At 32.4% G+C, this 11,438-nt stretch overlaps 1 protein-coding gene across 1 annotated transcript; it reads right to left on the reverse strand.

Annotated features, from left to right (window-relative positions):
• Nucleotides 1-587: 587 nt before the first annotated feature.
• Nucleotides 588-7,357, reverse strand: LOC114280117 (nicotinamide adenine dinucleotide transporter 1, chloroplastic). The gene is made up of 9 exons (XM_028222461.2): nt 6,861-7,357; nt 6,588-6,683; nt 6,117-6,223; nt 4,633-4,681; nt 4,368-4,477; nt 1,833-1,927; nt 1,638-1,726; nt 1,452-1,546; nt 588-1,132 (listed from the first exon to the last, which is right to left on the reverse strand). The coding sequence occupies exons 1-9, from the start codon at nt 6,931-6,933 to the stop codon at nt 896-898; spliced, it is 951 nt and encodes a 316-aa protein (XP_028078262.1). The 5' UTR covers nt 6,934-7,357; the 3' UTR covers nt 588-895.
• Nucleotides 7,358-11,438: the final 4,081 nt, after the last annotated feature.

Here is an 11,438-nt window from a genome sequence, read left to right on the forward strand (position 1 = left end):
AATGCACTGATTGGATACTTTGCATCCCAAACTGGTAATGGAGGAAAATGGTGACAACGATGATGTCAAAGATTGTAGATTGATGATGAAGGATTGTGGTGTTAAAGCTAACAGATGAATGATGGGGAAGGAGTAGCGGTGATGGCAACCAAGGAGAAGGAGATAGTGGTTGATGAAACCAAACGAGCATATTAGTAATTTCAATTGAATATGAGATTTCACAGTTTTGATATTAAATTTCCTAAATTTGTACAATTTTAGGATGAAAATTATAATATTTGGGAAGTCTTGCCACATCTAGCCTACAAAAGAACTAATCAAAAGTTATTACACAACCCTGTAATAGACTCAGGATGCTAGATTAGGGAGGGCCAAACTAAACTTCTAACTCAAGCAACAATTCTGAGAAGTGAAGTTACAGGTTACAACATTGCTACTCCTATAGTTGCTCCATTCTTCTCAAGTGGTTCGGTTTCTCAGTTGAATATGCTAACTGAAGTCCAACCAGCAAAATAGTAACTAATGATCAATTCCCAGCAAACTTGACATGATTCTAACCAGTCAGCATACCAGATAAAACCTCCAGGAAAAACAAACAAATAAAAGTCTGTATTTTACTTCACTTTATCATCATTATCACTGTCAGTATAACTTGTAATCCTCCTCCTCACTCTCCATCAGGAGACTTATCATTGCATGAGTTCAACAATGTGTAATTGCTAATAAATATTTGTTGCTAAAAGCTACCAAAAACAATAGAAACACAACCAATTCCGGAACAACAATCATCCAAACAAAATAGGTTTGGCCTGGTTTGCTTTGCCTGTTGAATGATGCACCAATTTGCAAAATGGTTTTTCTGCCACTAGATCCTTGAGCTGAACATGATCAATCTTCACAATGCGTGAGGCTGTGGATCAGGAGGAAACAAATTAACAAGAAACCGATGAATCATTTCAAAGCTGGTGAATGTAATTACAGCAGCTGGTGTAGTCCTGAGCAGGTTGGTGGCACACCCTCGGTAAAAACCGGGGATGCCTTCTTGTTGAAATACTTTCTTAATGCAGTCCACGACACCAGAGTATCGTTTCTCGGAGTGGTGACCTTGTTCTTGTAGCCTGGAGCGTACTACCTGCAAATATGTTGTTAGAATAAGTAATTATAGTAAGAGCATCTCCAATGCTGAATTGACAAAATGGCACTAAAGCCAAATTCTGGCAATGAACAATATCAAAATGCTATATTTTAGCAATGCTGCTTCAATGGTGCAAATGTTATTTTTTCCCCCAAAGAAGTCAAATTAAATTGTGGGGAGAGATTTTTTGCCAAAATTTAGCTTATTGCTGAACCTTGTGACTAGTCACTGGAGAACTCAACCTTGAGTTTCATAGGGGATGATCTGTTGATATCATAGCAAGGCTAAAACTGAGGATGATCTGTTCATATCATACCTCATGTGGATATGTCAATGTTGATGCAAATATTTTGGAAACTGAGGAGGCAACAGCAACATCACTTGCACTGAGTGTATCCATTGTAGTGTTTCCTGATTTCATCAATTTTAATCAATAGATTTTTTATTTTTTTTTTAGAAGAAAGAAAGAGCTCATGAATGACTAATACAAGTGAACAGCTACCTCGGTTGGCCAAATAGATTTTGATTTTCTCATATGCTGGAAATTGAATGGCAACATGACTGATACCAGCCAATGCAGGCACAAGACCACTGTACACGACATAGAAAATCAGAAGCTGTCAGAATTAAAACTCACTACTAGAGATACGTTCGCTTCAAAGATATCAGCTAATTCTAATGACTAGTGATACGCAACCTGTATAATCCACGAATACCCTCTTCATGAGCAATTCTTCTCAAAGCAGACAGTGTACTCCTGTATGGCACCACACCTGTTCTCATTCCTTGAGTCTGCAAAAAATAAATAAATAAGAGACAGAAAAGTAAATGGTAAGAGATCAAACATGCAATGACAACAATACTAGATAATAGTTTATTTTTGGGAACATTCCCTTTTAGCCAAAAAACCAAATTAGCCAAAAAGCCAACAACCCATACCAAAAAGTCAAATATTCTATTTTCTCTCTACTTTTTGAATATCTTTTCATAAAAAGCCAAAAAGTCATCCCAAACATACTAGTTTTTTTTAGCTCATATTTTAGTCAAATAGCCAAAAAATTACTAAATTAGCCTGTTCCCAAACAAGGCCTAATACATATAAATCCCCAGAAAGTGGGAGCCTCATGCACTGGGACTCTGCCCTATTGCACTAATAACCATGGTTATTAAAACGAGTACATTTCACCTGACCAAGATAGGAAGTAGACCATCATGTCATCTCAACACATTGCCGCTAGCTTTTCTATGAATAAGAGATACTAACTGAATCAGCATTTGACAACATGTGATACACAGGCCTTTTCTTTTGTGTTAGGGGCTAAGTACAAAATAGGAAGTGAAAAAAAACCAAAGATTGCAGATGAGAATAAGTCAAAGTATACCTGATCCTAAAATGATAAACAAAAAAGTCCACAATATCCACAATTTAAAAATAGCTTTCCAGGGATTTTTAGGGCGGGGGCAGCAAACCTAGAGCCAATTGTAATGCAACTGAGTCACCAAGCTGCTAATGCATATCACTGGGCCAATGTGAATAAATGGACAATTCATCCTTGAGTGAGAAGTCCAGCGCACATGCCAATTGTGACACCATGTCACTCTTTTCTCCCTCCGTGGCTCAACTAAGGCAAGTAACATTACCTAGCTCCTCACAGGTCGAATGCCACTTTAGAGAGCCCCCAACCGTTCACTAATCCTACACTTCAAGATATCCCTGAGGCAACCGCCCAAATGGAAGGCTGACAACAAACACAACACCCAAGATTAGGTACTCAGAGCTCTGCCCCCAAACAAAGCAGGCACCAGGAGTCAAGGCATTCCAAGATGTTCATAGTTAGCTTTGTAGAGTTTTTTTGGAGCAGTTTAATGTATAAGTGACATAATATGTTTGGTTTCTTTTTGCACATCCTATGGATACTGGTGGCACCCCTCTTGGTGTCTTATAGTTAAATTTAATATTCCATTTACTTATTAAAGAAAAATCTTCACAAGACACCCTCAATGCTATGGCCATCCACACCCTTGATAAAGGATTTTAATTTCAAGTTATAAGCAACAAAGAATACAGTTTCTGTTGTCAACTATAAGGTCAACAAGAGCAACATGTATAATCCTACACATCTTAGAAAAAATAAAGAAAGACAGTTATGTAATAGTCGAATAGAGAGAGATCTGACTGGGAAGTGGAGAAAGAATATATGAAGTTCACTGCTTTCAATTTTATACAAAGCTATTATTAATATTATGTCCTCTAACTAGCCTCTATTTTTTCCTCTTTACATTGTACACTTGAAGGATAAGAAAATTCTGAACAGATCATGATGAGGGCGCCAACTGAGACCAACCAAAAAAAAAAAACAACAAAAAGAATTATGGCTTCGTGTAATATTATAATTAGGCGTTCCGATGCATTTGAGTCCATTCTATTCAACTCTATCTAAAGCGAATCTCCTATGAATCCTAAGCCAATCTATTTTTTCACTATGTCCTCTCCTCATTGCTGTCTTTCCAAGTCCAATCAGATTGGCTCCCCTAGACAGGTGTTTCATTAGTCTTCACTGCATATGGCTAGGTCACACCATCTATATTAGCTCATTGTTCACCATATCTCCTTCCAATTTCTGTTTTCTTTCCAGTAAAGTTGCTATTACTTTAGGCACCAACGCATAGAATTCTAAGGTTGAGTGTCTACTTTATAGAAAGAAGAAAGTTAACAACCAATGTACAACAATGAGAAAAAATACAAAATCCATTTTGCCTTTGGCTTTCAGTGAGCAAACGATTAAGTTCCAAATCATGTTTTTGTCATGTATGTCTGGGAAAAAGGGGGGAAGAAAACGAGTTCTCTTAACTTTGTCAATAAGACATGTATACCAGGAAAAAAAACATGCCTTATCCTGCAGCAGTGTGACAAGGTTAGTCAAATACAATTCATTAAGTGACAAAGGTAGTTCTGCTGCGCTGTTTATTAACCCAATATCCTTATACTGCTTTACTAGTAGACATCGAATGACTTTTCAACAGAGACTTGAAGCGATAATGTTTTACTACCACCAGCATGCCTTACCACGTAAATTACAAATCATCTTCTTATAAAACAATACAACCCAAAAAACAAAGCATCGGCACATGAAAGTTTGACACAACACCGCCACCTCCACTCTCCAAGATTTTATTTATTTATTTTTTATTTTAAAAAATAAAAAAAAAAGAACAAGAGGAAGAAGCACACCTGAAGTCTTGTCTTCACAACCCAAAGAGGGTTCGTAGCAATTGTTGTTGCAGCTCCAGCACCACAAGCAGCTACCACATTAGCACCAATTGAAAGTTGATGATTCCCATCTACACATGCATGTCAATCAAAACAACATTGAGCATAAATAAAACAACTCAGGAATTTCATTTGAAAAAAAAAAAAACTTAATATGGTTTAATCAAGAAATAATGGAACACATTTAATCATTTTAGTTCTAAATAAAAGTTGATGATGAACTAACCATCCGAGTAAAGAAAGCTTTTGAGCTGCTCATAAATTGTAAAATAAACCTGCATAAATAATAGCGTTGGGTCATTGGAAAGATATGCTCATAACAAATAAAGTGACAAGCTAGGACATTAATAATTCCTCTATCTAAATAGACTTGTTAAGTTGTTGGATCATTTCCTCAATAAAAGTTCTGTAGAACATTAGGTTCTAAAGCATGGACATCTATTCTAGTAAATAATGCAGAACTTGTTTTGAAGTTATGTCACGTATTTTCTCATACCCAAATTTCGCCTATGCAACTGTTCAGATTTTTTTGTTTCAATTTTTGATTTCTACAGATCTATTTTTCCTTCGATCTACATACATTCAGTTTTTTTTCCCCCCCATGACAGTTACAACTGTCCTTTATACAAATGTATAGTGTGTGTGTGTAGCCTTCTAGTAATAAATAAAGGTGTTAATGATTTATCTTTTCATCAATTACCCAGGTGATTAGCTTTAACCCAATACAAAATGTTAGCTGTGCATTTTGAGTCTTTGACAGCACTTGCAACAAGTTTAGATACTTCAACAATAATTAAGCATACTCCAAGAGATATTGGGAATAATTGGTTGTCTCTCAAAACATGTTTTTGGAGAAAAAATTCCAAAAATATGTTTGGTTGAAATTTTTTAAAACAAAATTCCAAAATCACTTTTTCTCTGTACTACACATCAATCAATCATATTTTCTCTCTCCTCTCTCCTCTCTCCTCCTCAATCATTTTTTCTCTCACATCCATCTATTCAACTACAAAAAAATATCAAATCATTCCAAACTCCAAAATTCCAAAACTATTTTCAAAATATACAACCAAACAAAATTTTAAATTTTCTAAACTCTCCCCAGAAAATTATTTTTGAAATAATATATCAAAACACAAACCAAATACGGCATTAATTTACCCATAACAGGAAGACATTGAAGTTTTAATTATAGGCACAAAAAGGAAGTCAACGTTGCTATAATGATGTTTTTGTGAAACAAAAAGGGAATATCAACGAGAACCCAGAGTACCTGCTATGCCCGGAAAGCTTTAAAACCTTATGGAGATGTTAGTTTTACCTTCACTACTCAGATAACGATGACAAGCTTGCATATTATGGCAGATACAGAATATATAATAAAAGAAAGAAATCAAAAGCAATAGCGAGAAAAAAAAGTCTGAAGATGACTTGAACTTATGACTAAATGACGATAAAAGATCTAAGCCAGATTATTATGTACCAACAATAAAAAGGTTTGGCATGTTTCATCCACCAACGACCATTGAATACGAGGATGGAAACATTGTTTGTTCGGTTAAAAACTGAAAGAAGTGTATCAAAAAAATTCTCCAGAGAAATGAACCATATCACTGTTCCACAATAAAAGCTAAATCAATTGCTGACCAACAAACAAGCATTACAACCAAGCATGGATGAAAATAAGAACTTATGAGAATGACTACTCACCGCCCAGTTTGGAAGCAATGCCAGCACAGTGGGTGAGAGCCCACGGTACATACCACGCAAACCCTCCTTTTGAAATATTTGTTCCAAACTCCCAACTATGACACTACCTGGTCAAATGACAAATATTAGCCTTTTGTTGAAAACTTTGCAAATGCTAACTTGCAGGCAATACATTTATTTCACCTCGCACTTTTAAAAATACTATTTGAATTTGATGTTAACCCACTTAAGGGAATCAATATCTTGCAAATAAATAATTTAACGAGACGTGCATATAGACGCTTGAAGCCCTGTTGAAATACCCTGTTATCCCAACTAACTCGGGCAACTTTATTTCAATACTAACTGGTCTTCCACAATGATTACTCTAAAGTCTAAACTATTAATGCTTCATATGAGTCCAAGTTGAATTTCAAAAGCCTTACTCTAAACTATTAAATTATTAATGCTTCATATGAGTATGAAGTGTACCTTTATTAGTTCCATTACTGAGCGCTGATAGACCATGAACCTGAAACCTAGTCTTGATAACATCTAAAGGACACACAAACGTTGCTGCAATAACTCCTGCACACAGAATTCCCAATTTCAACCAAATCACTCAAAATTGCATCACAACACAATCAAAAATATCAACAAGATTGAATTTTATTTTTATTTTTTTTAAAAAGGATTGAAAATTCCCAAGTTTGGTCTAATTTTCGATTTGTTTTCTCGGAAACCAAACAGAGATAGAAAACGTACCAGCGGCGGCACCAGAAGCAGCATTGCAGAGGAGGCCTTTGGAGCTAGGGCTGTGAGTATTGGTGGCGGCCATAGCTGAATCTACGAGAATCGGGTTGAAAAGATTCGAAACAGTAGTCTCGATTGGAAGTCAACGAAAAGTCCTCTCTCGAGAGGGAGATCGCAGAGAACCAGGGTCGCATGGCAAGGCGGTAGAGAGCTTTCAGCGAAGCAATCGAATCGGCTTTGAATTCAATCAAAATTAGGGTTTGGGTGGTGATTAGCTGATTGCTGGTGAAGGGGTTGTTAGGTATCGATGGGATCGAGAATCGAAATCGCCATGTAAAATGTGAGGAGAATGAAGTTTCTTTGCTTTCGTAGGTTTCTCTCTCCTCTCTCCTATCTATCTCATCTCATCTCATCTCATCAAACCTATCGTCCGCCTCACCACTCGACGATTCGCCGCGGGTGGGACCAGCGCTCTGGTTTACCAAAGCTTTTTTTCTTACGTCATGTTTGTCGAATTTTTATTTTTTTTTCAAACTTATTCGATTTGGATAGACGAATCTTATGAATTTTTAAAATTTCAAAAATAAATTTAAAATTTAAACTAAGCGAAAAAAAAATTGATTTATTTTTATGAGGATTTTTTTTTAAAACTTTTCAGTTCATCTCTCTGAGCTAAAAACTTTTGATTTTTTTTTTTAAAAAAAAATTTACTAACGCTATATTTGGTTTAAAAATTTGATGAGATATTTAAAAAGAAAAAATATATATATATGAAATTATATAAAATATAAGTATATTTTATTCACATTTTGGTTCCGTTTGGGGATTTACCTTTTTAGTTAAAAAGTCAAAAAGTTATTTTTTTAGCCAAAAAACCAACAACTCATACTAAAAAGTCAAAGATTCTATTTTCTCTCTACTTTTTGCACATCTTTTCGTAATTAGCCAAAAAGTCATCCCAAACATATAAAAAATTTTTACGTACTTTTTTAGTCAAATAGTCAAAAATTTACTAAATTAACATGTTCCCAAACGAGGCCTTTATCTTTGTTTTTCTTTCTTTTTTCAAATCTCTCTTCAAATCCTTCAACTAAACACAACGTAAACATGAAAATAAACCAACAAAATATCAAAAAAATAAACCTTGAATAAATATTTTAATTAAAGGGAAATTTTTTTAAAGGTTCGTAGTATTAAGATTTTAAAAATCTTGATACAATATTTTCATCCTAATTAAGATCTCTTAATATTTATACGTAGAAGATTCGATTCAAATAAATTTTGTATGACTCAAAGAAATTTTGTCTCAACTCAGAGAAATTTTAATTTTTACTTAGAAATTTTGAAATTTCTATCGAAATTTCTCTTAGTTAGGCAAAATTTCTCTGAGTCAAATTTTATCTGTAAAATTATTGAGGGACCTTAGCTAATAAAAAAATATTTTGGACTTCTCCTACTACACAAAGTTTGAGAGCTATGTTTTAGGCCAAGTTTGGCGCCTTTAATAAAAGTCAAAAAGTCATTATCCTATTTAAGTCACATCATTTTATTTAAGTCACATCACCTCTCTACCACATCATTTCAAACCTAACCCATATTTCATAAAAAGTCAAAAAATACACTTATTTAGAACATCCCAAACAGCCCCTTACTAATTTTTCTATAATTAAAAACTTATTATAAATTGTCAAATTATCCCCTTCATTTTTTATATCTTTTTATTAAAAAATATTTAAAAATTATTAAAAAGTCAATTATCAAACGAGATGTTAAACAAACAAAAAAATAAAAAGTTTATTATTAATTGAAATATGTCAAATAATTATTTTTTTTTAAATTAAGGGGCTGTTTTTTTTAAAAAAAAAATAAAAATTGTGCAATTTTTGTTTACAATTAAGGCCTCGTTTGGGAATAGGTTTTGTAATTTTTTAAACTTTTTTTGCTAAAATATACAAAAACTTATATGTTTAGAATGAATTTTTTATTTTTTACGAAAAGATGTGTAAAAAGTAGAAAGAAAATAAAATTTTTGACTTTTTTTTGTATAAGTTATAGGCTCTTTGATTTTTTTTGGTAACTTTTTGATTTTTAGACTAGACTATTACTTATCAAATGAGACCTAAGTATAAATAATTTAATTGTGCTAAAAATAATAATTGTTTATAAATGGGTGAGAATTATTTTAGCATTTTGATGCAACTTATTATAAGTAAAAAATTGATAAACGCAAAGTATGAACTAAAAATGCTCATCTCTTCGGAGTTTTTTTTTTAAATATTCCAAAAAAGAAAAAAATTAATTAGAGAATTGACGTACTTTTCAAACTATTCAGGGCAAATTACACAAATAGTCCCTCTAGTTTGGGACTCGTGTCACTTTAGTCCCTGATTTTTTAATTGTAACACATTTGACCCTAATTTTAAATCTTGTTTCAAATAAGGACAATTGAAGATACCATTGTTTAATTTTAAGGGCAAAATCTTCAATTTAATAAATATAAGTTAATTTGACAAAAATAAATGTCAAAAACATATTTTTAATTTTTTAATAATTATTTTTATCCACCAATGATAAAATTATGTAAAATTGATAAAAATTAATAAAAATTACATGATTAATTTTTTAGATCATCATCCAAACACATAATAAAAATTAATTTGGTAAAAAAATAAATAAATGTCTAAAATATTTATCAATTTTACATAATTTTATTTTTAGTGGGTAGAAATAATTTTTAAAAATTAAAAAATATTTGTTTGATATTTATTTTTGTCAAATTAGTTTATATTTTATCAAATTGACGATTTTACCCTTGAAAAATCTAATGATATCTTCAATTGTCCTTATTTGGAACAAGATTCAAAACTCAGGGTCAAATGTGTCACGATTGAAAAGCCAGGGACCAAAATGAAATAAGTCCCAAACTATAGGGACTATTAGTGTAATTCACCCAACTATTTAAGAAACTAACCTACTTTTTGAAATTACATTTTCAAAATGCGATTTTGAAATTGAAATTGCATCTTCAACATGCAATTTCACTTTAAAATCGCAAGTTGAAAATGTAATTTATGATGACATGATGAAATTACATGTTGAAAATGCAATTTCAAAAACAGGTTAGTTTTCCAAATAGTTTAAAAAGTGGGTCAATTCTCTAATTTGTTTTTTTTTAAAGAATATTTCAAAAAAAAACTCCATCTCTCTGCTTTTAAATAATCATCTTATTTAATTTATATTTACTAATGTCTCGTTTGGAAATAAGTTATTTTAGTAATTTTTTGAATTTTTATTAAAAGATATGAAAAAAATATGACAATTTATAGTGACTTTTTAACTAAAATATGTAATTGCCAAATAAGACCTTAATATATTATAAATAAAAATTATAATCTAACACAAAACTTTAAATTAAAACAAATTATAAACAACTCTTTTTAAATTGCATTAAACAATCTAAGGGGTGGTTTTAGAATTAACTTTTTTTTAATAATTTTTAATTTTTATGAAAAATATAAAAAATAAAAAATAAAGAAAAATAAATTGATTTTTAAAATTTTTGAGCTAAAATCTTATGTTGCCAAACGTGGCGTTATTGTCAAGCACACCAAACTAGAAGTAGTTGATTCCAAACAAGATCTAAAGCACGTGACGAGTATCTCGTACGTCAAGCATGCCCCTAGTCTCTCAAGAAAATAATAATATATATTAAAAAAAGGATAAATTACATTGACACCCCTTAAGTTTGGTTAAATTACATTGCACCCTTTGATGTTTTAAAAATTATATTATCACCCGTGTAATTAATAGTTTCATTTCACAAACCCTGCTTATATAAAAGATAACAACTTATAGCAGAAAAATATAAAAAATTACATTAAAAATCAAAAAGTAAAGCAAAAGAAAAGAGAAAAAAAAAAACAAAAACAAAGGAAAGTGATATGTATTTGTTGGCTACATATTTTGTAAAAGCCAGTTACAGTTCGACACGTAACAGAGTAAGGGTAATAAAGGAAGGTTATTTAAGCCTTCAATCCTGATCGTACACGTGGCAATAAATATTGGTTCTCACATGATCTGAGTAACACTAGATCAATAACGGGATGCAAGATAACATAGCTTCAACGGTTACTCATATTCAAATTCAAGTACAAGAGGGAAGTTCAACTGCCAGTAATGGCGTAATGGAGCTACTTGTAAGGAAGCATGATCAGCGATCATGGAGGAGCAGTTCGACGGTTCGAAGTGCAGTTCGAAAGTCATCACTGACGAGTATAAATAGCAGGGCAGCCCCTAGAAAAAAAGGGGACTCAGATCATACAAATCAGTCATTTACTTCATATATTTTCTTTTCCAGTCTTTTACATTTCCAGTCTTTAAATACCTGTTCTTTAAATACCTGCACTTTAAATACCCGCACTGCACTTCGATTCATAGGAGTAGCTTCAAGTAAATTCAAGTAGATTGCTGTTGTAAACCTCTCCGAGGCTGAGTTTGGACCATTGTAAGTGTTCATTTTTATGAAATACTTCAATTGTTCTTCATATTACTGTTATTTCTCTTAATTTCTCTTAAGTCAGGCCACCAGTA

The sequence above is a fragment of the Camellia sinensis genome, chromosome 12, assembly GCF_055761805.1.
Source record: "Camellia sinensis isolate YWXY chromosome 12, ASM5576180v1, whole genome shotgun sequence".
Lineage (NCBI taxonomy): Eukaryota > Viridiplantae > Streptophyta > Magnoliopsida > Ericales > Theaceae > Camellia > Camellia sinensis.